General features: G+C 37.0%; 1 protein-coding gene across 1 annotated transcript; it reads right to left on the reverse strand.

The window, feature by feature from the left end:
- Positions 1–7,412: 7,412 nt before the first annotated feature.
- LOC122309829 (squamous cell carcinoma antigen recognized by T-cells 3) lies at positions 7,413–27,475 on the reverse strand. Its single transcript, XM_043123516.1, has 16 exons — positions 27,128–27,475; positions 26,912–27,045; positions 26,563–26,620; positions 25,143–25,358; positions 24,019–24,294; positions 23,677–23,811; positions 23,469–23,594; positions 13,317–13,361; positions 13,095–13,202; positions 11,614–11,756; positions 11,396–11,519; positions 10,978–11,052; positions 9,989–10,351; positions 9,818–9,910; positions 8,708–8,864; positions 7,413–7,835 (listed from the first exon to the last, which is right to left on the reverse strand). Exons 1-16 carry the CDS (start codon positions 27,389–27,391, stop codon positions 7,576–7,578), a joined length of 2,577 nt encoding a protein of 858 aa, XP_042979450.1. The 5' UTR covers positions 27,392–27,475; the 3' UTR covers positions 7,413–7,575.
- Positions 27,476–27,834: the final 359 nt, after the last annotated feature.

Genomic DNA, 27,834 nt, shown 5'->3' on the forward strand with positions numbered 1-27,834 from the left:
TCTTTGTTTTTCACTAATACTCCCATAATCTTAACTAAGTTGGTCCACCTCTCTTCTTTAAAAGAATACTTCTAAACCCCAACATAAACTAAAAATGAAAAACACTTTTTTTTTTTTTTTAGCAACAGTTACTCCATCGTAGATTGGAAAAATGTTGTTTGAAAAAAAGGTATTGAGTAAAGATTCTTCTTCTTCACTTGTTAATCATACTTTGAGAAACAACCCAATGTGTACTTGTAGGTCACCCGCTTCACTTAGAACATCGAATATGCCAATAAATCCAAGCTGATCAATCTTTGGGTGCTCAAAGTACAATACAAAGGTACACAAAATTTAATTACTTTAACATGCATTTTGGTTTGAGTCAACATTTTGATATTTTACTATGCCTTCGTTTGTTTGTTTATATAAGGGTTACCACACTACAACTATTTCAAACAGGCAGATAGCGATTAGGAAAGAGAAAAGAACTTTTGAAAATAGAAATTGAAATGTTGAGGAATGAGGAAGAGCTTCAGAAAACATAGGTAATATTAGTGCATAAGCGTTCCAGATACAAAGCCCATAAAGTGACTTATTGCCACGGTTGTGAACCAGTCCAGCTATCTAGCTGGGTTCCATCAATCCCAAGTTGCATCTGTGAATATAATATAGCAATTAAAAATTAAACCAACATACTCACAAAATATGAAACACTTAAAGAGTATGACCAAATTAAAGGGAGTAGAAATTTTACACTTTCTAGAGTCTCAATCACTGCAAAGCCTAACTTGGTGGCACTAAAATCCAACACTTTGGTAGTGTTTTGAAGCCACTAACAATACATAAGCAAAATATTAGGTCAAAGTAACCCATATAGCATAGAATCTTTCCTAGTATTAAAAACACAATATAATTTGTGCTAGCATTAAAAACCCGTATGTAACCTGAACAGGAACACTTTGTTGTGTCCCAACATCTGTTTGTCCAAATAAATTCCTATATGTTCCAACAACTTTGCCCTTCTATTCCATGCGGTTACAAAGAAAAAAAAAATATGTATAAATTAACCTCGTATTACTCTTAACAAACACTTACACAATATTGTATTAAAATATTTAGAATAGAGAATTGAGTTTACCTGTTTACGTTTGCCTTTCTACGTAGCCTTCTTCGCCTTGGGTTTCACTCTCCCAATCATTGATTTTTTTCCTTAGAGATGATGGTCTGCCTTTTCCTCTCACTACAAGGGGACTTAGTGCTTTCTTAGAACTCCCAACTGTCATTGTATTGGCAGTTGTAACTACAACCTTTGAACAAGTTTGATGTGCCAGCTTGTTCGTGCAATAGCCTAAGTTCATTGTATCTAACTTAGCTAGCATATCCTCAGTATGCTCATCACATGAAGTTACATTTGTGGCTACTTGGTAGCATTTCTCGATGATACGTGAATATCTGCTCACTTCAGGCCTCTCATCAACTATGTCATAACAATTTCGTATAAGAGTGTATGTCCTTTTTATGTCTTTCCTTCATCGATCTAGGATGTGTTTTTCTAGCACTGAACAGACTTTGTTAACTCTCATAATGCCTATACATGTCTACACAATATCCCTCTCATCTCGAACAAAGCACATAAACACTTCACCTCGCATTCGGCCTCATTAAAGTATACTGAGTGGGTCACCTACTTGATGAAATCATTAACATTCACTTCATCCTTTACATGGTATGTTGCAATTACATCATCCTTCAGGTGTAGAGTTGCAAGGGTTGCAAGCATCCCTGTTAATTCTTTCTGAACTTCTCTAAATTTATTGTAAGTGTATTTGTTCTGAAATATCTTCTCAAGTAGAGAAGGAGAGACGATGGGAATTGTGACATTGAATGAGTGGAAGTCTACCGCATTTTCATTCTCAATCTTCTTCCTCAATGCATTATCAAATTGTTTGACAAAATCTTTCAAGTTCGTCCTAGCATAAACATACCCTTCAAAAAAAGCATTCATGCTCTCACTGCATTGGGTTGTACTCATTCCATCTCAAAAAACTTCTTTCATGAATACTAGTGCCCAATACATATGCTCAACGTATAAATTCTGCGACTAAGCATTCTCGCCTGTAAGTTGTACTTCGTAATTAACACTTCCCAAGACCCCTCAAACTCCTCTATTGTTAAAGAGTCATACACAATTTAGCAACTGACTTTTCAACCCAATTTTGTATGCACCATGTGAACCTAACTTCTCAGTAATTTTTTTCAATATGTGCCATAAGCAAAATTTGTGTCGGCTATTTGGGAAGACAAGCACAATTGCATTTTTCATGACTCTATCTTGATCTATGATAATAGCCTTCGGAGCTTCACCATCCATATAGTTCAACTAAGTTCGAAATAACCATGTCAACGTCTTTGTATCCTCATTAGAAATTAATTATGCTCCTAAAAGGACTGACTGGCCATGGTGGTTTACAGCAAAAAAATGGTGCAAACAACATCCCATATTTGTTTGTAAAATATGTCGTGTCGAATTTGACGACATCACTAAAATATTTGTGGGCTGCCCTACTTCGTGCATTCGCCCAGAATACATTCTTCAATCGTCTGTCATCATCCATATCCATTAGTGAAAAGAATCAGTCATTCTTGTATCGCATCCCAGCAAAATACTCACGGATGGCTTCAGCGCCACTTTTTCCAAGTCAAAAGTGGCGTGCCTTGTCAATATAATTATGACAGTCTTTTTCATTGAATGGTAAGTTCTCAAACCCACTATCTTCTTGCACAAGAGAGGCGAAACTCTTGTTCATTTTGATCCTAGCCTAATCATTTATATCTAACACTCTCTTAATAGACTATCTCACTTCTCTATTGCAGCGAAAGAATCTCGACTTTTATGGACTTAGGTCGTGATTATGGGAATTGTTAACATTCGACACCTTCAACACCCCTTTTTCTAACGTAGCATTTATCCTTACCTTATAGTTTGTCTTTGATGTCAGACGTGGCCTTCCCACCACGAGCACAACTCAATGTGACATATCTAATGCACCCATCCTCAAACCTATGACTCATTTGTGTCATTATCCCAAAATCGCATTGTTGCCCATATCTTTTATGATAAGAAAGCAACTTATCTTTAGATTTAAACACCATCCCCAACTTCAGCTCCTCAACGATATTGGCCTCCTCAGTATGCATAATATTTTGTAATCCAGACAGATCGACATCTTTGGATTCAACGGTATCATAAATAGAGGACATAGACATACTTTTTTCAGTAGAGACAGGTGATATATTTTGGATTTCATCCACATGGCTTGAACTTGTGGAGTGTAAACCAATCGAATGGTTAATTGATGAGTGAAAGGGGGAGACGAATTTCCCTGCAGTTTACACCCACAAAATAAATTAAATTGATTATAAACATGGATAAAAATAAGCACACTACTTAATAAATGAATTTATCACCTAACTAGTCCATGCAGATGGGTTGGCATCAGGATGCTCCACAAATGGCGGTAACAACGCATGTGACATTGGTGGATGGCAACCATGCATATAGTTTGACAAATCTGGATAAAATGGTATTGATATCACCTAACATATAAAACAACAATGATTATGAAACAAAGATATACTAATATAGCTAAAAATCATTTGTAGTGGGAGGCGTTGATCCAAGTGGATAGAATGGTCTTGTGGCCATCTACGGAAAAAAAACCAGTCATGATAATGAACAAAAACTAAATTTTAACATTGATCAATGAATAGCTGGGTTATGGATTTGTTTCTGGATCTGCGGTAAAAGGTGTTATAGAAGATGCATGCTCCTTCGTTTTCTCCATCTAGAGAATATTTTAGAAAATTAAAAATCATCTTATATAAATTTATTCAAATGCAATAAAGTAATTACTTGGTTATTAAATTAGTTGGCAAAGCTGGTAACTTATAAATTCTTAATCAAATTGCACTGAATCCTCCCTCCTTGATTGTAATTATGAATAACATATATATTAAACAAAATATATCTTTATTGAGATTGTGTATTCCCAGAAGAAAAATGCTAGCATGCTAGTGTATTGGTATATATTTAAAATATTTAAATATATTAAAAAAATATAAAAAAGAAAAGAAGAAAAAAATTGGCATATTATTTCACATATATAGGGACCTGAAAACTTCTAGTCAGTTTTTATTATTGTCAATATTGGCATGAAAAATAAAAAAACAAGAACCCAACTCCTAGTGGATAAGTAGGGTTCTTAAACTAAAAACTAAAAACTGAGACAGAGTTATCCAGCTTCTCTTTTTTGGGGTTTTAAGATGCTAAAAACCTCTCATTAACATATTCAAAGCTTTTAGATTTGCAAAAGGTGATTAAGAATTGAAACTATTACCATTTACATGGATGATAATTGAAAACTATTGACTTATATACATTAGAAAATTTCTGCTTCAAGAAACAGGTGGAAGTTTATACTCAAAGTCAAGATCTTTATGCAAGGGAAGATGAAGTGTCTTCCATTCTTTTTTTCTTTTTCTTTGTGCATGAATTGGAAAATTGACTTTGGCATACTAATTGCCTAAAAGCTTATCCATTTGGTGTCTTCAAAACTTGGTGGCTCTATTCTTGGAATGGCAGCATTTGATAAATGAAAATACAAAATTTTTTGGGTTCCAGAATTATCTCTATCTTGTGTGTGAAAAGATTACTTGTTAGCAAAAGATTACTAGACTTGCATTGTAAGCAGTCCTATATAATACATATCAAGTAAAATCATGTCAAGCATTTTAATGTGAACAAATTTGTTTTATCAGGTAAGACTGCTACGATATGAAGATTTTCAGAAGGCAATGACTGTCATTAGACAAAGCTTAAACAAAAGCAAGTATGAAGAGCTTGAACAGTGGAACCAGGAGTATGGATCTAATTGAATTCCTATTAAGATTCTTTTTGCAGTGGACTTCAAACCCAAAGGGGAATAGTCAAAAAAGAAGAAAAGAAGCAAATAATGGTGCATCCACTCTATAAATGTCACTCCTCCAGTCCTCATAACCTGAACTCTACAAGTAATCAGTATTCTTCTGCACATAAGTGCTATTTATAGTAATGGTGTTGTTTTCTTTTAATGGACAACACTAGAGATGGCTATGCATGGTAACAACAAATGACACTTCCATGTAAAGTAACTAATGATGGAATCATTCCTGACCTTGTATTAGTTTGGACTTCAAAATTATTGTTTCTTATGAATATTGCTTGTTGAATGGAGTGTCTTTTTTGGCTGCATAAGTTGATTTTTCTTTTAACTTTTTTGGAATGATCGAAGTGGCCTACCCATACATGTAGCTGCTATGCTATCATAAAAGGTTATAGTGGTGTTGCTTTTAGGTATGTTAAAGTCCAGGACCCCACATAAAATTTTAGATACTAATCACATGACATATGTTTTTTATTTGTAATCGGTTTTATTGGTTTTTCACTTATAAAAAAAAATGGTTATAGACTTATGGTAGTGTGTTTCTGAGCTAAGGGTTAAAATTAGTGTTGCTTGTGTAATTGTTGTCCTATAAATAGTACACTATGATCAAAGTCCAAAATTAATTCATTAGTAGATCTTAGGAGCTAATGAAATGTCAAAGTTATCTACTCCATGTAGCTCAATTGCTTGCTGCTTGAACATATCTAAATCACTTTTCTTTCGTAAATGTTACAATATTAATCAAATTTTCTACAAGCTTCGGTGTGGACTAGGGGATGCAGTTGATATGTCCACTACATGCGCAGTTCCAAGGGTCTTCCGCCATTCAAACTGGGTGAGAAGGTACTCCATGAAATTCATAATACAAGATGGTATCATTATAAAAAGGGCGTTTGCTTTACCTTAAGAGAATGTAAACAATGCCACCCCTTTTGAAATTAGTTGCTATCCAGATTTAGTATTATTTTTGTTGTTCTTAATTCATCTCTCTCTGTTTTTGTATTTGATAGGTTGAGGATGGTAAACTTAATGAGTTTGAATTTGGCATGATCTAGCAAATTTATACTCTAATATTACTCATTGGAAGGATGTGGAAATATGTTTGGGAAAGCCGAAGAGCTTAAAACAGTACTCTGTCAAAGCTCTGCACACTGGATTTCTCTTACCAAGTTTTAGAACTCTTTATTAACTAGTGAATTCAAAACCAATTTTAGATGTCTTTTACATTTTACTGGTTGTCAACCTATTAGAAAGACTGTACGCTCTAACTAAGGCAGCTGAAAGAAGTGTTGCAAATTGATAATACTAAAAGGATCACAAATCCAACAAGCTTACCTGAAGGTCTGCCACCAATTGAATTTTGTCGGCTCAATGATCCAGATGAAGCACCTTTGACACTTCAATGCCTTTCATTGCCCTATTTCCCTAGCTTCCAAGATGAGGAAAACCTCCCCTGCTTTCAGGAAACCTATAAACGTAGCCTCAACCCCACCTTTGACTTGTTTCCTGGATCCGCAGGTATGTAAACTATGTTTGGTTGTAAACGAAAATGAATAACACTTTATCTGTCAATAGGGTAAAGAAAAGCATCATCTCGTAACCTCATTTATCTTCAAGAGTTCTAAATGTTGAAAAGTTTCATTCTTTCTTAGATAAACAATAAAACTAAAAATGTAGCACCGAATACCTTTCCGGGAAGACAATTTTTACATATGAAAGTTGAATGTTGGATGTGATTCTCTCGCTGTAAGCTACTATGTATTCTTATGGTAAAAAATGGAGCTAAATAGGGGGTAACGTGTAATGCTTCAGGAAGATATGAAAATGAGAGAAGAAAATAGAGAAAGTGAGAAAGGAGTTGGTGTGTAAAGATGAAAATGGCGAAGGAGATCCGTGGAGGTGGCCGCGAGGTGCTCGCAGTGGAGTAGACACCACGTATGGGAGAGAGGATGAAAATGGTTCTGCTTCTTTTCTTCTATGTATTTCATTTCCCTTTTGTTCCTTTTTTATTTAATTAAATGACTGCCATGTCAAAAGTGGTGTGCAATTTGGTGCGCATCTTGCTTGCCTATAGAAGAGATCTTAAAGTCTTGGAGGTTGGGAAAAATTCCCTAATCAGATTCATCATGGAATTTGGTGTTTGATCAATCTTATGTTGCGATTTAATTTGTATTGCTCTTGATTCTTAGTGTTTTGGGTTGTTCTTGATCATCAAAAATGTTACATAATAAAATAAGATGAGATGAGATAAGTTGAAAGTGTTTCTCAATACAAATTGAGCCTAAATTTAATTTAATAAAAAATTGGTGAGATAGTTGATGATGTGGCTTCCCGAGAACAAAGTTTATGTTTTGAAAATTATATAGTATATAAATATAGATATTGCTACTCTCTAGTTGGAGGTTTCTTTCACAATTTTGCTATTATATCCTCTCCAAGTCCAAGACATGGAAAACAATTTCATGTCCTTGCTAATTCCATTGAGCAACTGCAGAAAGTGGTAAAAAGCCAAATTGTCCATAGAACAAACGCTTGTGAAGCTGCAAATACAATCATCGCGTAAAGAGAATTGTCATTCAGTAAGTTAAATTTGTGACGCCAGAAACAAACCCTACTTTTTAATGAACATTTTCCTGAACTCGTCGTTGGACTTGGGCTTTTCATCTCCCTCAGTTTCTGGTTTGTTAGCAGACCAACCAAGTGGTTTAACATTTCTTGGTACTGCAAATGTGTTCTTCCCCGTAATCTCGATATCGACATTTCCACGTCTACGATTAGCATATTGTGGTGCCCGACTAGCTTCCTTGGAGGTTCCAACAGATGCATTCAAGGCAGATCCCCCAATCGCATCGATTTGATTAGCAGCATCGACTGCCATTTTTTTAGCTTACAGAAGTCAGGGGAGACCAAAAACAAAAAAAAACAAAAAAAAGAACCAATAAAAAAGGAGCATAGCGAATAATAGGATAGAAGTGAATACATAAGGCCAAACTAAATACAGGACACCAATGAGGAAAGGAACCTTTAATCAAAGGGAGACCCAACAATCAGGTTATCACAACATTTCTAAGAAATATATAAAAGTCCGAACTGTACCGTAGAGATGCAAGTTTTGTTTGACAAGTAGAGTGATGCAAAAATATTTACCTAATTTTTTGGGGAGGGTACGTACATAATTCTTATAAGAATTGCAGGCCAAGTTCAACATCAAACTTCAAACAACAAAATGAAGCTCACAAAACATATAACTTAAACACGATATGTCAACATCATATGTCTAGTCCAAATGTTAAAATATGTTCATTATATGGAGCTAAAGAACTTTAATAACCGTCCCCAGATATACTACAATCACCCCGCAAAAATTTCTGCATCTTTCATAATTTTTCAATTAAAAATAATTTGATATGCTACTACTTTTACCATCTTAACATAAACATCTTGCCCCATGGTCCGTCTGATATTGGATATCCAGTTGGAAATTTCTATATTAAAGCAACTAATGCAGGCAGTACACAACCTTTGTTATGAAGTATAAAAAACTGGGTAACTATTGAAACTGGCACAAAGGTATGTGAACACTGCAAGACACCTGACATTTTTTCAGTGTTGCCGAGCAACCACTTGGACAACCATAGAAATTCATACAAGGTATTGCAAGCACACCACACAAGTCCACACACAAGCATGTTTTCCCTAACGTGCATGCACAAAGTCAAGAAAAATAAAATCCATTAGCCTACCATGCTCCATTTGACTATCATGGCCAGATAAATCTTTTCTGCTTTTCCTTGGATTTGACCGGGCAATGCTAAGCCTCTTTCCAAGTAACATCTGTTTATTCTTTGCTACAGCTGCAGCAAGGTGTGCTTCATCGGAGAAATCCACGTAGGCCAGTCCCTTTACAAATCAATTTACGTAAATTTAAACACCACATTAAAATTTAAAGATCACCATGCAATGTTGCAGATACAAGTTCTTTTTTCTTTCTTTCTTTTTTTTTTTTTTTTAATTTTTTTTTAGAAAAAGAATGCTAAATGTGCAGCACCATTAAAGAGATCTTAAGCCAATTTTAAACAGCATATTGTCTTGTATTCTGCACCAGGGGCAAAGCCCTTGGAGGGGTTATTAAGAGGAGGTAGGCACCCAAAACTACGCTCCTGGTTACATGGGAATAATCACGTTGTGCATCCTTAGGGGGACTCCCCCCTCCCCCACCAAAAAGAAAAACATCCGGCCAACACAAGCCAGCCCATTAGTTTGATTCTATCACCACAAATTCAAATGAAAAGATAGTTTTAATAATCCCATTCAATGAAACAGTGGATCAAACGCCAATGATTTACTCAATCCTTGTGATGTGGACACATTAAATGGGTCCAGGGTTTAATCGGGTACAAGACATATTGTGTTTGCATGGTCCCCAGGTTGCCTCATAAAAACTAAAAAGAATATATCCTATGTTCTTGGGCTATACCCTTGGCATTTTCTTAATGAAGTATTCGATTACTTAATATAAAAAGAGCAAATTTTTATCCCAAAACCTTTATATTCTAAAGCATCCACCCTACCTTCAACTTACCATTAATGATCACTTCAGCATCATGAAAAAATATTAACATACACAAAGAACCTCATGCTTGCTTGATGGAATAAACTTAGCCACAATCAATGCAAAGAGATAATGGGTTAATACTAATTTTTTATGCCAAACCATGATTAAAGTAAACTCGCTCGTGATACTTCTGTACACCAAAAGCACTAGATTGAAAGGTGCATTTGAAGATTCAAAGCACAAAATGCCACACAAGAAGATTGAAAGACACAAAAAGGTAAAACAATGAGAGACATACCCTTGATTTTCCAGTGAACTTGTCATGCAGTATACGGATATCATGTACTCCACCAACATCACTGAAGAAGTTTCGCAGATCTTCACAGTTTGCCTGCAAAAGTTGAACCATCAATAGCAGTGCACCGGTCCAAGATCAAGAAGAAAAGGAGGGGGAAGAGTTTGTACTTGCCTTAAGGTTAATGTTTGATATGAATGCAGTGCACTGATCCTTGTATACTTTAGCTTTTCCAGTCATAGCATCTTTCATCTGTTGTTCAATTCTGCTATTTTCTTTCTCAACCTTGGCATTGATTTCTTTCACTTTATTTGGCATGACTAAGTTTGAGTCTTCAGCTTTATCCTTCCCATACAATTTCTTTAAATTTTGAGCTGCATTTTTTTGCCTCTTTGCAGGAGACTGTTCTTTAATTATGTCTGAACCTGGCTTTCTCTTTTCACGAGCATCCTTCTTAAGAGGATTTTCCCTTTCAACTATTGATTTGGATTCCTGCTGTAACCTAAATAACTGTAGCTCTTCCAGGCGAGGGGTAACCTAAGACAGCAAATGAGAGATAATTCTATAGCAAGAAGAGAACTCCACAGAGAGACCTATAATTTGATAACAACAAAGGATTGACATGTGGGTTCACTACTTCAGATATAGCCCAGATCCAGAGAACTCAAACACAAAACAGGATCCATTTTGCAAAACACACTAGTTTAAAAGCAGAGTAAGTAACCAAGGGAAAGAGAAACTCTTCAAACAGTTCTCTTCGATGAAGAAAGAATCAAAATATATTTTTCAGTTCTTTTACACATCCAATTACCTTCAATATACCCAAGATAAAGGTTCTAAGATGCTCCAGTTTCAACCCAAGAAAGGATAATTGCTATTTCAACCAACTGAAGTGGAAAATCCCATTCAGAAGGCATACCACAATATTCAACTCGATCAAGTGAAGGTGGAATCTGTCAATCTGTTAATCATAAAGAATTAAGAGATTCTTTATTCTATCAAAATAAAGCAATGTGCCCTCATGAAAATTCCAGCGTAATATGCTTTTCTTTAATGCATTTATAACTTATATATACATTAATAACACTACTTTCTATCCTGAAAACGATGGCCAACACCATGTAAAACATGGTACCAATAAACAGCAGCAGAGAGGAATTTACCTTTTGTACAGCATGGTCAAAATCTTCCAGTGTACCGAATTGCCTTTCAAAGCGTAACCACGAACGGCAGATGTCCTGAACGATTCTGTTTTTTAGGAAGGGGAGATATCATCTAATCCAAAACATATTACATAGAGAGAGAGAGAGAGAGAGAGAGAGAGAGAGAGCCAAACAAAAATGTTGATGAGTAGCAGAGTGCAAAAAAAGCTCCCCTATGAGAGTTGGCCAACAACAAAGCATTATTCTTTAAATACTGCTCACAATTTTTTTATGGTAATGCTGCTCACTAATAGATTTGTGAATTTATGTAAAAATCTGCTACTCATTCATGAAGATCAAAATCCATATTTAAATAGAGGAGCTGGCAAACAAACTAAGAAAAAAAGTTATGCAAAAGGTTTCCATAAAAAAATGATACCTCTGAACCAGTCCCAGGGAATCTTTTACTGTAGCATCTCTTATAGAGGGACCTAGCCTCATTAATATGGCCCAATTCAATTTCCATTGCTATATAACCCTGCCAGGCTTCCAACATTGAACCGCTGTGAAAACATGCAGCAGGTTGATACAAATGTTAAGAAAAACAGGAAAAAAAGGCTGACAGAAACTATATGGCAGAGAAAGATATAGTTAGACCAGATCCTGAGCAAACTCTCCCACACTCCACGAGCTGCAACTAAATCTGTACCCAGACTTAGCTCTAAACGGGCCCAATAACCATGCAAATGCACCAAACCATCCGTGTTCTTCAAGTGCTGTAACAAGTAATCCGATGCATTCTGGAAGTAATAAACCAAAAGAACTTAAGGAAATTTTGATGAAAAAATCAATAACAATAATTGAAAATCTCACACTTCAAAATATCTGGTTATCTATATATCTACACATGCACACTCACACACTCTCTTAAAGTTTATTGAAGGCCAAAACAGTAATACATTTGTCGTTTAATCATACAAACTACAACGAGGACCACAGCCAAACCAAGATGATCTACTAATATAAATACAGCAAAGTAAATATGGTGACCAACTCAGTCAAAAATCTAAATCTAACACTTTCAAGAGTCTTGAGTAGATAATGATCCTTCAGTTCAGTTTCTCTCCCCTCAAGGTGGTCGCGAATAAATGTGAGATGTTCAAAACTGAAAAAAAGGTTTGCACCAAAAGTCATATGGCACTCTTAACTGGAAAAGTGAGGGGGGGGAGGATAAACTTCTTCAAATTCATATAAATGAATATATAGGATATAGCCGGTTGATTTCAGTAATTAGTAACTTTATGCTTAATTACCCGGGGTTGTGTCTAATGAAAACATATTCTTCCTACCTATCACAAAAAAAAAAAAAAAAATGAAAACATATTCTTCCTGTTCGAGTAAAGAAAATAACAACAATTAATAGGTCAAGTCAAATTCAGCAACAACTTTAATTAAAAATGATATTTGTAAGCCTTTTAGAAAAATGACATCAAATGATTGGAACCTTTTTTTATTTTAAGTAAATTTAGTTTTATGAAAACAAGTAAACCGGGCGTTGCCCAAGCACACAATACAAAATAAGTACACCTAAAAAAATGATTGGAACCTTTTAACCATTACCCTTCCAATATTTGATGCCACGTCAGACCGTGATGAAAGGACTTTGTTCCTTTGGGCAACCACTATAGATTTTAACGAGCTAACCAGTCATGGTTTTCTTTTGTCTTTTTCTATTTCCATTTAGGAGTTCTTCTTATACAAGTCTTGCATACTCAGTCTATGCCCTTTGCATTTTCTAATGATCAAATTTATAGTACTTATAAAACAATCATAAATAGCATTTTCTCGTGATATTATTGTCTGGTATAAATAATCAGATGATTACTTCCGTGATTGAGTACAAATCGATTACAACATTGATAAAAGCACTTCACAACATATTTTAAGTCTTTTTTCTCGGTAGTGACCATCAAATAACAAAGATTCGAACTCTGACACCATCCTACTGCATCATGCCCACCCTCACTCAGCAGACCAACAGATACCAACACAGTCATCCAGGCAACTAGAACTCCCGATATTCAAATTTTACCAAATCAGGTGTGAAAAAAATTGATGAGCAAAATATATAATAATACCTGAAAGGTTTCCCTTATTAATGAATAATTTAATACATCCTCTACTTCAGTAGTAAATAAGAGTCTTCGTCTTAGGCCATCTACTCGAGTGAGGAACAGATCCAGGTACTGAATAAAAGGTCCAGTAAATAGAGTAGTCAGCACACACAGATGTATGCAAGCATGTAATATGTAAATGTGCATGTAGTTAACCTATAATACATAATTACATGTTACCCACACCTCGTCAATGGTAGAAAAGGTGCATTGCAGCGACTTCCCAAATACCTGAAATTAATGAGAAAATTGCCTGAGATTGTTTATTCCCTGATAAGTTCACCTGAATAACTTGAGAACAAGATGTGGAAACTCTACATCAAGGCATAATGGACTGGAGGGTACCATGATTCTTCAAATCTAATGTTAAGCTTAAAATTTTTGTTAAGGCCTCTCTTTGTTTTTTCACCGGTAAATAATAATTTTATTGATGAGACCTAAGCATAGTCCAAGTACATGGGACATATACAAGAGTAACACCTAGGCCTGATTGACTAGGGATGCAAGGAATTCATCAATATTCAGTCCATTGAAGTCCATTACAATCGACCATAGAGTAAAGTGTTAAGAAAGAAAATTCTAAGCTCATCTATTGACAGCTCACAATCTCTCTTTTTAATAAGAAGAAAGACAATAACAATACTGAAGTTAATGACTAGTGGAGAAATAGGCATAGGAAAAGAAGAAAGAATAGGAAGAAATATCTTTATATACTTATTGGAAATATTCAGCTTATCAAAATAACCAAAAGGCAACGGGAAAGCAATAGACATACAATAACATTGCATGATGAGGAAAGCTAAGTCTGCATAAATGTGAAGGGAAAAAAATCCTTTCTGGTGGGAAATTCATTGTTTGGACTCTCTTTAGGGGCAGTTTTAAGAGTAAAGACCAAATTTTTAACCCCAATGAGTTATGCTTACAATGACTCAAAATTGCCCAAGTCTTGAGGCATACCCTTGAGTTACAACTAGTAAAAAGCTCCATCAACACTAGGCCAGTTACACAGCCCACATGCACACACACACGCACACACAATCACTCAGTAACATTAGACATAAAAACCTTACTGGTCGAGACTAATTGCAGACCTAAACATGGGGGCCTATAGTGACATTAGATACTAGAAAAGTTACATACAAACCACGTATTAGAGTGCCATAAGAGTCACCAAAAACAAAAGTGCATGGTTGCTGGAAATTTCTGCCCATGCACCCTCCATTATTCATAAGGCTAAATGTGAAGAAAAAGGCAGCAGTTCTAATGACTCAAGTCAGTGATATTTGTTGATTTTTTTAAAAGAATTATCAATCATAGAAGAGATAAGAAAGTGAAGTTATGTTTAGCACATTAAGATGCACAAAAACAAGTCAAGCGTTTACTACATAAGTAGCAAGTCAATCTACAAGGTATTATGTGAGTAGTTATGAACAAAAAGATTATCTTCTTTAAAATGAAAGTCAAGCAATGGGAAATCAGATCTGTATCTATTTACAAAATCATGATAAAAAGACTCAAAACATTAGCATGAGTTAAAAGGAATATTGGTAATGGATATGAACTTTTTCCTTGAGTTGCGAAAGAAGTCTTAATATTTGCAAGCTAAGGAAATAAGGTAAGTAATGATGTTATGCCTTTAACAATTATTGGAGCCCTTCCCTCTTACGACCTATTTAGAAAGAAAGTCTTGAGCTGGAGAGAGAGAGAGAGAGAGCACCGTAACCCTACATATCACCACCCTTGGTCCAGCGAGTGGCATCTCACCTCCGGCACAGACAAGGTCAATGGGTCCCCGCAACCTCGTTGAGGGCCGTCCAACGCTGTTCTCCTTCTGGCGACCGAGGTTTTCACAAGGGCAGTTATCGGGTAGTGGAATAGTGATCGTACCAATATCGGATCCAACGGCCGTCGACACAGAAAAGGTCGACAGTGACTGGCAAACCTTCTGGGAGTAATTTGGCACCGATAACTTCTCCAGCAACAATGGAAACACTTTCTGTCTACTTTTTGCACAGAAATTTCCATATAAGAGTTTTTTTTGGGGTCTTTGTTTGATTGTGCTGCATTGTTGTTTCTGATTTGGGTCATCGTTTAATCGGGGCTATTAGTTGATCGTGCTGTATTGGAGTCGGGATACATTTGAGTGGATCTGTGGTAGTTCTTCTCCGGCGTCTGGGAGTCCTTCCAGTGGCTCTACCCTAGATTTGTAGTGGGCACAGAACTAATCTTTTCTTTAAGAGGATGAAGCCCAGCAGTAGGGTATCTCTGATTTGGGATTTGAGATCTATTGATGATGACGCGCGATGCGGATTCATCTCTATTGGAAGGCAAGAGATGGTTGAAAGTGGAATAAAAAACTTCCATTTTTACGAAAGAGGGAGGTAATAGTATTCGTATTTCTGAACGTAGCAAAATGATAGCTAAGTTCATGTGTCTAGGTGGGATGACAGCTTCATGGTTGGCTAAGGGGATTGAGGATTGTTTAGAACTTAACTGTCATGAAGGTTTCTTCAGAGAGTTAAAGATGGGTAATGGAGTTTTTATAATTCAACATCATGTTAATGCAAAGGATAGCTTTCTGCAACTCTCAGAATTCCAGAATGGAAGGAGGAAAGGTTTGTTGGTTATTCCGGAGGGCGCAAATGGCTTTGGTTGGAGAGGCTCTCAGCAGTCCATTCAAAGTGTTACAGAGTCCAAAACCACTATTCTAAAGCATGCAAACAGGGGAGAGTTTGTTGATGGAAAAATGATCGAAAAGCCTCATTCAAAGGTGCTTCATATGTTGAGGTGTTGAGGTCACTAGCGAGTAGTCCGGTTGAGTTCAGCTCAGCGGTAGAAAGAAAGGGGAAGGCACTTGTAGGAGACAAAGGCCGTTAGGTGATACTGGAGTGGAGGGGGTCTTGTAGGATGTTAAAGCTCAATTGAATGGAGTTATGGAGTATGTGAGAGATCTAACGATTAAAGTGGATAAGCAACTGGACCTAGTCAAGGGTTTTGGTGTTGGGTCGAGAATGGATGAGGGAGGGAGGGAGGGAGGGAGGGAGGGAGCGCCCCCGGGGGGGGGGGGGGTGTTAATATACTTCGGGTTTGAAGGCCACAAGTGTGCCGGCAAAGGTTTCAACGCCATCATAGATAGAGTCGTTGGATGTTGGCATCTTTGTTAGTGCTAGTGTCGCCATGCCTCCTAAGGGAGCAATAGGGCCACAGACACCAGTTGTAGGAGTTGGTACTTCTATACAAGGTTCATTTTTAGTTGAAGATGGGGGTCCCTCTAGGGTCTTGTGTACTTTGGAAGAAACAGTCGAGCCTCTTTTAGAAGATGCAAACGGGATAACAGAAGGTTATGTTTCCCCTCCTATTCTATGTCTCCTGAGGGAGCAGTAGGTGATGGAGTACATACACACAATGTTGATGGAGGGGAGGAACCTATAATGGCAAAAACAATGGACAGCAATCATATAGCTGTTGAACAACCATTTGGCAGGAATGAAATTATCGGTTTATCGTTGGTGCCTTTTGTGGAGGAAGGTTTAGAGTCGGGAGTGCAGTTGGGTACTTTGTTGAGGATAATGTCGTTCCCCCGGTTTCTCTTCCTCCGGTAAACGATATAGTGGGTTCTCCATTGGATTAGGTTTTGAATAAAATTAACGAGTGTCAGCAAATCCTAGGGCTTTCACATGGAGAATATGAAGACCAATTTAAAGCAACACTCATTGCGATCGAGGCGAGCCACACGCTTGAAACCAAATCACATTTCAAGAAAAGCAAGAAGTTAAAGCGTCTTTCATGGGCAATCAACTATGATGCTAAGGGAGGTAACTCAAGTCGAGGGAAGGGAGGACATTGTGAAGAGGATTTTCGGGCATTCTTGTAGTAGGATTTTTGGGTAGATGATTAGTTTAATAGGAAAAGAAGGGGCTGGGGTTGGGGAGGTGTGCTCCATTCAAATTCGGGCTTGGTGTATTTTGGGTAGTTTTCATGGGTTTTCTGGGTCATTAGGGGCTTTTTAGTATGGGCTAGGTGTTTTCTTGTATACATCCAGTGTACTTGGGTACTCCTATTGATATATATAATAAAACAAAAAATATTACTTATAAAAAAAAATAACAATTATTGGAAAAAGTTCTTCAACTTATATGCTATATTGACCTTTCACAGTCATCAAAAGATATTTACCTATAATGTAAACCCATTTTTATGCACCTTCTATACGATGTCATGAAAACCTACTATCCAAAGGATTTAATGATATGCATGTGCCACTTGAAAGTGATGAACATGTTTATGTTGTGAATGCTTTTGATGTGAAAGGTATTATTATTCCCATGTTACGAAAATTATGAGAAAATATATTATGAGTGAAATAGTATTTTTTTTTTTTAATAAGTAAATGATAGTATTAATAAGAATAGGCATAGCCCAAGCACACAAGGAGGTATACAAGAGATAACACCTATCTAGGTTGCTAAATAGGACAAAAGGAAATCATGTACATTTAGACCATTGAAATCTATGGCAATAGCCCATTGAAATAAAGTGCTGAAAAATAACATGCGAAGCTCCTCTAGTGTGTGCTCCTTCTCTTCGAAGGTCCTCTCGTTACGCTCTCGCCATAAGCACCACATAATGTAGATAGAGACCATCTTCCAGATAGCTTTGATTTGTGAAGTACCGCCCGGCATCACCCAACTCGCCAAAAGCTCAACCACTGAAGCTGGCATCACCCAGTTTAGGCCTACACGACTGAAAATTTCACACCATGGAACTCTGGCTGTCTCAGTGTAGTAAGAGATGATCCACTGTCTCACCGGCTTTCTTACACATACAACACTAATCTGAAATAATTATCCATCGCTTTCTCAAATTATCGGAGGTCAGAATTTTACCTAGGGCTACCATCCATGTGAAAAATAGTGCTTTAGGAGGCGCCTTGTTCCTCCACAGTCTTCTCCATGGGAATTGAGAATTCGGTAAAGCTGTAAGGGCCTTATAAAAAGAGCGAACTGAAAATATACCCTTACCTGCTGGCATCCACCAAAATTCGTCAACGTGCAATCCATTCGGTTTCTTGGAATATAGTAGATGGAAGAAGGCCTCAAAATTGTCTATTTCCCAATCTTGGGCTGCTCTAGTAAAGGTCACATTCCATTGAACTTGATCTCCTGAAAGGATCATGAGATCTGCCACCGCAACTTCTTGATTGCTTGCCACTCGAAAGCTAAAGGAAAAGAGTCCTTTAGTGCCACCTCCCCACACCAAATATCCTTCCTGAATTTTATGCGTGTACCTTCCCCCACCACCAAACTAGTATGGTTAGCAAACACCCTCCATCCTCGTTTTATACGCCTCCAGATCCCCACACCGATTGGCCCATTCCCCTCTCTAGTATACCAACCTCCCCAAGACCGACCATAGTTACAATCAACTACTAGTTTCCAGAGAGCGTCCAGTTCCACATTGTATCTCTATAGCCATTTTCCCAAGAGTGCTTGATTAAACAATCTCAAGTTCTTTATCCCTAGTCCACCTGAAGGAATTGGTCCACACACATTGTCCCAACCAACTAGATGGAACTTAAATTCTTCCCCCATCCCACTCCATAGAAAATCCCAGTATAGTTTTTCAAGCCATGCCGCCACACATGTTGGGATAGCAAATAGTGATAAAAAATAAGTAGGTAAGTTAGAAAGAGTGCTTTTGATAAGGGTCACCCTCCCTCCTTTTGACAAATATAATCTTTTCCATCTTGCCAATCTTCATTCTATTTTCTCAATAACTGTATCCCAGATCGTTAAGGCCCTTGAAACAACCCCCAACGGTAAGCCCAGATAAGTCATTGGGAAAGAAGAAACTTTGCACCCAAGCAGCCCGCCAACTGGAGTATTACTTATACTACCAATTGATAATAACTAAGACTTATCAAAGTTCACTCTCAGCCATGATACTGCCTCGAAGCACAGAAGGAGTGCCTTCAGAGTACTAAGTTGGTCCTGCTCTGCCTCACAGAATATTAAAGTATCATCTGCGAAAAGCAAGTGTGAAATCGAAATAAAGCCCCTATTTAATTCACCCACTGAAAATCCTACCATAAAACCATTGTTAACTAGGGCCATTAACATCCTGCTTAGTGCTTCCATGATGATAACAAAGAGAAGTGGTGACAACGGATCTCCCTGTCTTAAACCCCGAGAACTATTAAAGAAACCTTCTGGGTTGCCGTTGATCAGAACTGAAAATTTGGCCGTTGAGATACACCATCTGATCCACATACACCATTTCTCCCCAAAACCACATCTCTTCAATGAATAAAGGAGGAATTCCCAATTTACATGATCGTATGCTTTTTCCATGTCTAGCTTACAAATAATCCCTGCATATCCAAACTTTAATCTGCTATCCAGGCATTCATTGGCTATTAAGACAGAATCTAGAATTTGGCAACCCCTTACAAAAGCATTTTGTGGTTTTGAGATTATCTTATCCAAGGTCGCCCCTAACTTGTTTGCAAGCACCTTTGAGACGATTTTGTAAACCTCATTTATGAGGCTAATAGGCCTAAAGTCTTTCACCTCCAATGCCCCAGTTTTATTCGGGATTAAAGCAATGAAAGTAGCATTCAGACTTTTCTGGAATTTTCTGCCCACAAATAATTCCTGAAACACATTCATAATATCCTCTTTCACAACCTCCCAACATGTTTGAAAGAACCCTATTGAGAAACCATCTGATCCTGGTGTTTTATCTTTTACCATTCTTCTGACTACTTCAAGTACCTCAGTATCCTCAAAAGCTCTTTCCAACCATGAGGTAGTTCGTGGCTCAATAGAATCAAAGCTGAGTCCATCCAAATTTGGCCTCCATCTCTCGTTTTCTGTAAAAAGTTGTTCATAGAAACTTACCACATGTTCTTGGATCATAGGAGCCTCCGTACATTCGCTATCATTAATCTACAGCATCTCAATTGTGTTGTTTCTCCTATGAGAGTTGGCCACTCCATGGAAAGATTTTGTGCTTTGGTCCCCTTCTTTTAGCCACAATGCTCGACTTCTAATGCCAAGAAATTTCTTCCAAAGATAATACTCTCTCTATTTCTGAGCTCAACTCTCCCTTGCATGAAATTTTCTATGGGGTAAGAACTCTATCTTCCATGAGCCTCTCTACACTCTGTAGTTCCTCCAGCATGGTTTTCTTTTGTTCCCCTAAGTCACCAAAAGTTTAAGAATTCCAAAGCTTTAAATCATTCTTTAGAACTTTTAATGTATCTGCAAGTATATGAGAGGGACTACCAAAAAACTGATATGATGTCCACCAATGTCTTACCCTTTCCACAAAACGCTCACTTTTAAGCCACATATTTTCAAATTCGAAATAACGCCGACCGCCTTGAATGCCTCCTCTGTCTAGTAAAATAGGGAAGTGATTTGAGCCCACTTGTGAAAATCTCTTCTGTCACACCTCTGGAAATCTACTTTCCCACTCCGGCGAAATAAGGAATCGGTCTAAGTGAGACCACGTTTGGCAATTAGACCAGGTAAATGGACCTCCTATGAGTGGGAGATTTGGGAGATCTAATAGGTTCAAGTCAAAGATGCAGTCTGAGAAATCTGTCATAACTGAGCGAAGGCGGTTATCTCCAGATCTTTCACTAGGGAATCTTGTGATATTAAAATCACCACCAATGCACCATGGAAGGTCCCACCAAGTGTGTAGTCCAGCAATTTCATCCCATAATTATTTTCTGATATTATCAACATTTGGTCCGTAAATACCTGCAAAGGCCCACATAAAATTATCTTCCACCATCTTAAACGAGCAAGCCACTGTGTAGTCCCCTATACACTCCTCCATTTTTTCCATCACTCTTTTATCCCACATCACAAGAATACAGCCAGAGGCCCCATTTGAAGCCAAATACACCCAATCTACATACGAACAGCTCCACACACTTCTCATAATTTTTCTGGTCACCAACTTCAACTTTGTTTCTTGAAAACAAAGAATGTCCGCCCTCCATTCCCGAAGCAAATTTTTTATGCGCTGGCAGTTATTAATCTCATTTAGCCCACGCACATTCCAAGACACAATTTTAGGATTCATAAAGAAACAGCAGTGCCCTTCCCTTTAGATCTATCCTGACTTGAGCTACCTTCATTTAATGACCAGTTAAGTCTCTTGAGTTCCCTCTGTTTCTTGGATCCCATTTTTTTATCATGCAAATGTCCCGCCTCAACAGCCGTAAGGAGTGCTAAAAATTGTTCCTCATACCTTACACACTTCAATCCCACCACATGTTAAATATCTTTTACCTTATTGAACACCCAATTTGATGTCTCAAACTCACCAGGTAACACACAATTCAGTGGGAGTGGAGTGCTGTCCCCAGTCTCTATATCCCTTTCCAACGAGTTGCAACCTTCCCATTCAACCACATAGGTCATATTATTTATCTCTTGAGACTCCAGCACCAACGAGGTGTCAATACTCTCCCCTAAATTTCTTTGAGGAAGCCCCACGATGCTGTCATCCACTACCTCCAAGTTCGGCTCATCTCCATCTTCCACAATTAAATCAAGATGCTCCACCATGGCAAGAAAGGTCTCATTCTGATTGACTTTCGTTTCCATTGATGGAGTTGGTAGCCTCTGTACACAAATTGCAGGAAGAACGAGGACAGATGATCTCTTACTGCAAAACTCTCCTCACATGACGGTAAAATCTGCTCCTCCGTCGTCACCGGCATTTTCTGTTTCACCTGCAAATATTCTACTGTCGCCGGAGTTAAACGAGCCATCTCCCCCGAAATATTCTGTGTCGGATCCAGTCCAAAATGTTCTCCAGGGCCAACTAAGATGTTCTCCAACGCCAACTGTATCGTTGGTACATTGCCTTCGCCATCAACGTCTATCCCATCACCAGCACAGGTGGCCATGGAACCGCATCATCAACCTTAGTGTTTAATTTGGCCATATGATGATGCTTGGTACCGATTCCATGGGTAGATGTGCAAGCAACACTAAAGGACTGTGAGAATGTGTGGTCCATCAAGATGTTTGCGTTCAAGGCTGTGGGATTAATGCACAACCTTCCACACAAGGAGTGTGTGGACCACTACAACTGTAAAAAGTTTAAAAATAGATGCTTTATGATGTATGCAATACTTAAGGAGAAATACTTTAGCCACAAAGATATATCACAAAAGTAAACCCACAAACTAACATGGCTTGATGTAGTACGTTACATTTACTTTACAATAAAAGTAGTTTTACAATCTAATGTACCACATCAAGCCACGTCAATTTGTGGATTTACTTTTGTAGGATCCCTTTGTGGCTATAACACTTTTCATAATGTTTTCACAAGGAAAAACCATATTCAAAATATTATACTGTATAATGCACGATTTATTGAGTATTCAATTCACTTACTTGTCTTTATGTTTTAAATGTCCCAAGTAATGATGATGAGGATGAGTTGCCAAGCCAGAACCAGAAATGAAGACCATGACCTAATTGAGCTTATAAAAAGTGTTCAACACAGTTGTTAGGTTTTGGCTCATGTTGGCATGGTGATATTAAGGATATTTGTTTACTTTGAGTTCATTTAATTTTGTGGTTATGGATCTCTTAATAGCTAGCAGCATGTAATGGTATGACATGGAGTCCCTAGCACTATGGGAAGGAGGTGTTACAACTAGAGTATTTATACTATACTATCAATCCCAGGGAAAAGAGAAGAACCTCAAAAGAATTACACCTAAGTAATCTCACGGGCCAAAATCAGTTTTCTTTTAACTAACTGAGTCTTCTTCTATTTAAAGTTTTGAGGCAAAACTTGACAGTTCATAAAAATTTCAAGGATTTCAAATGTATGATTGAATTGCATTTAAGAACTAATGCATTTCAAATCTTAGGTACATCTAAAAGGCATGTCACTTTCCTCCCAAAGGTCCATAAAGGAAAACAAAAACAAAAACAAAAAACTATAGAAATTAGAATTTACTCTGGCCCTACTTTTGTTTTTTTTTTTGGCTAGGATGCCCTACAGATTAAATCCATTAACTACAAGGAAGTTGATGTATCATGATTATATGTATTTCTTTGGTTTGTAGCTTTTAAAAAATGGAAAATAAGGAAAATCTGTAATTGAGGCTTGGAAAGACCAATGCAACTTTAAACATAAAGAGTTGCATTTGTCTCTTAATCACCAGTGATGGTTTTCCTTATCAACCACATAAATACATAAGTACAACACTTGCTAATCATAATAGGTCAAAAAGTTAAAAAAAAAATTCCAATCAAAGAACAACCACAGCTATAAAAGTTTCCAACTGATACATACAGAGGCTAATTCTTTCTCAGAAGCATTGCCGCGTTCCAAGCAGAGCAAATATCGAACCCAAAGTTCCCCAACCCAGGGACAATTCTTTGTGGCCCTGCAATAAACCTCTCTAACAATCTTGCCTCCCTGAAGAAAAAGAAATACATAAGGGTTTGGATTGCAAGTATCTTGGGGAAAACCTGAGAGTAAGAAATTTAAGTGGGAAAACCTTAAAGGTTTTGTCCAAATAGCGAGTATAATCAAGCCAGAGGTCACTTGATAAAGGGAAGTCAGCAATAGCGCGTTCATACAGAACTTGTACCCTGGCTGGGTCTCCAGAAGACTGTTCAAATTTCAAGTAGATCTGCAAAATCATCTGTTTAGGACCCATCTAAAAAAATGATACCTCTGTAGCACAAACAAAAGAAGGCTAAAAATGACAGCAAGTTAAAATAAGATACCAAAACTATATATTTACCTTTTTTGATAGGTAAAAAAGTAACATATAATTTCAAAACTACATATTACTTCATCACATGCAAGTAAAATGCTGATTTTGAATGCCATATACCATGTATTGTTGAAGTTTTTCTGACTCAGACATATCCTGCCTCAAAATCTGTTCTTCAAGATGAACACGAGCATTATACCCTTCTAAAGCTCTCTGGTAAGCAGAGGCAATGTGAGAAGGCACCCCATCCAAGTCACTAGATTCAACAGCAAGATCATTTCTTTGTTCCATCTCCCAAGCACTATAAGCCTGAAGTGTTGACCTCATGTTAACAAGAGGAACAGATAACTGACGGTGGAATATAGTTCTTATGCGCTGAATCTGCTTTTCTTTTGCCTACAAATAAGAAAACCTGTTATGTATAGATTTCAGTGAAAAAAAAATGTTATTTTTTGCAATACAGTAGATTTCCCAGTCAATGCCACTGATAAGTAGATTTATCTAATCAATAGAAGACACTATTGTCATTTGAGCATTTAGATTAACCCACGATTTAGACTTTCATTGTAAAACTCCCCAAAAATATTGCAACTACAAGTAAATAGAGTTGGAGCATCAAAGCACAGTAACTTATGTAAACCAAGAAAGTGACATAACACATATTAGAGATAACACAGGATTCATGTTCCAAGATTGCCCAAACCATTATGTGCCTTCAAAAATAGGTTTCTTCTATGGCAACACTAGTTAGGATCATGACTACAACCTTCCACCATTTCCCCCTTTTTTGTGCAAGTAACCTTTCACTATTTCCTTGGCTAGATGGATACATCCTTTTCCAACTAGCCAACCATCTCTCAGAAAACATTTTTTTTATAAGTAAAAATGTACATATATAAGGTTCTGTTTTTTAATTTTTAACTTTTTGCGTCCAAAGATAATATATCTACAGACATGTAAAGGCTATGTCACAAGGAAATGCCACCAGGTTGTAAAATATTTTCGGTTCTCCCACTTCTAAACACAAGGATAACACGTAACATAAAAACTCCACAAAGTGTACAAGAACCAAAGATGAAGGGCTAGAACATTGCCACCCAGATATTGAACAACATATTTAAAATGTAGGTCTGGGGCATTGCCACTCAGATATTGAACAACATATTTAAAACGCTCATTAGATTGTTCTGCTCAATAAGAATATAAACCAACAACATAAAACAGGTTACTTAACAAGTTCTGACCTGAATGTCAGATGGATCAATAGTTTGAAAAATAGTTTGCTCAAAGTCCCTATATGCCTCCCATATTTTCATGCCTTCAGCAACATGCAAACCAGCTGCTGTGAGGGCACTCTCAAACAGATTTCTTGCCTTTGAAATATCAGCAGACGAGCAGTCACGCACCATTTCCTCAGATTTGAGAACAAAACTCAAGTACTCACACCATAGAGAGACAGACTGCATAAGAAAACATTATAGGCAATTGTCTCAATCTTCAAGAAATCCATCCACATGGATGCAAAACAATGGGTTAATAAGTCTTCTGGGTTTCCACAATCAAAATCTAGGGAAACTGCCACAACTGAATCATTGTTCTAAATTTTCACATATAAAATCTTAAAGTAATTTTTTCCACAAAAAAGGATCGTTTTCCACAAAAAAATGACCATTTTCAACTTATTCAATTTTTTTTTTTTTTTTAAAACAAGGGATCTCGAAGACCATGTAAACGAATTATGTCTTTTACACGGTTAAACCCCGGACCCGTGTAAATGCGTCCTCATCAAATGGATCAGGTTAATCATCGATTTTTCACCAATGGAACATTGTCCTTAGAAATTGTTTGTACCCAAAGTTTCAAACCTTAGTGGAGGCAGCATACTTCCAAGACCAAAGCCCTGGCCAATTGAGTCAACACCTAGGGATTGTTTTCAAATTTATTCAATTAAAATGCAGAAGTGTCAAAGCCCTAATACTAGGCATGGAAAATTTTAGTTGTACAATGGTTCATGACCATACAGACAAAAGCAAGGTAAATGCATCAGACTAAAAACATAAATTGATATCCAATATCATGCTCTTGTCGTTTCAGATAATTGAGTTTTCTTTTCCCCCATCTCTGATTCTTTTTTAATCATGGGAAGTGAACAAGTTTTTATATATCTCAAAAATAAAAGTATCAGAGTTTTCAAAAGACAACTAACATCCCAGAAACAATTTCGAGCCATCAGAGCAACATTACAAATGTGCTACATGTTCCTATGTAATGCCAGCTTAATTTAACTAAGAAACTTATGGCATATGATGTTGCAGTCAACTTTTCTCTCACTGAGAGCAGTTTGCACCTATGGGGATATGAACATAATAGGATATAACAAAACAAGTGCATTATCGTGAGGCCACTATGCTTTTAACCTATGATGATGCATAACAAAATTTTGGGTAAGTTTTTCTTTTTTGGAGTAAATGTAGAATTTATTAATAATTAGTGATAAGGCTTTTTATAATATCAAAGAAAAAAATGAAAACAGGGAAATAGTAAAAGGAAGCCAATTAGAAACTGGGCTTCTTGTGTCGCAAGACCTGTAAATAGTATGTACAGGTAATGACGCAGAACAAAATAAGAGTAGAAAAAAATGTGTTATTAAAATCCAAAACAAACCAGATAATCAAGCACCCCTCGCTGGTAAATCTTCTCAATTGCATGAACAGCCTCCGGCCTGTATAAAGAATTGCAACAAATTCAACCAAGAGTTATACTAAAATGTAAAATCGTGTGAAATTGTAAATAAGAAGGAAACCAAACTAATTTAATTTCATGATTAAACTAACGCTCAATGACATTGTTAATACTTGTTCGCCCAAAGACACGCGGAATACTTCAAAAGCCAGCATTTGAAACTGCATATATGTTCTTTTCCTCACTTCTTCTTCCAAGAGAAACCCATGGTACACTTGAAGATGGACTAAAAGCAAAAGTAATTCCCAAAATAAAACGTATAGAATGATACCCAGTGCCAATAGATGCTTCATCTTTAGCCCATTCCTGCCACATAGTAGGTGTCAATGGAAAGAGCTCGCTCATGGCTTCCCTTGCCAGTCTCAGCTTCTCAATGGCACCCATTTTCCGCAGAAGCCTTATATACTGAGAAGAACCAAAATTAAATAATATACATATTCGCTTTCTTTTGGTGGGTTTTCTAAGCAACAAAACAGATTATTCATACCTGTACATGAGCTTCGTAGTTGCAAGGGTTGGAGGAAAGCTCCGCCTCCAAAGTTTGAAGCTGAAGGTTCTGTTCGACTTCGTCTTCGGAATCAGAATCGGATCCCGACTCGCAATCGGAGTCAGGCCCATCTGAACCAGTAGAGGTAGGGTTTTGGGCCGCCCCCGGCATGGGTGGGTTTCCGTTAACAATGGTTTCTTGATATTGTGCAGAATTTGGCGGTATTGAATCGGTTTCTCCTTCCAGGCTTAGGATTTCCTCCATAGGAATTACGCCACAGAATGTCGTCGCTACTGTCGAGGAAATGTCGAGGAAAAGCGGTCGAGAACTTGTGAACGAGGGTGCGACCGGTCCGATTGTATTTTTTATAAGAATAAAATGCTTACTATCCTTCAATTAATTTTTTATTATTCTTTTTATTTTTCTAATTTTTTATTTATTTAATTATTAAAAAAATAATTATTAGTAAAGTTATATATATCTTTTAATTTTTTTAATGATTAAAAATGTTAAAAAATAATTAAAATAAAATGATAAAAATAAAAAATAAAAATCTCAAATATACTAAAGTAGTAAATAAGTGGTAAACAGGTAATAAGTCATCCTTTGTATAATTTTTTAGAATATACCGATTTTAAAATTTTAAAAATTAATATCGGACCGATTAATTAATTGAATTGAAACTTTTGGTCTTTCCTATTTTGGTC

This window comes from Carya illinoinensis, chromosome 5 (assembly GCF_018687715.1).
Source record: "Carya illinoinensis cultivar Pawnee chromosome 5, C.illinoinensisPawnee_v1, whole genome shotgun sequence".
Taxonomy (NCBI): Eukaryota; Viridiplantae; Streptophyta; class Magnoliopsida; order Fagales; family Juglandaceae; genus Carya; species Carya illinoinensis.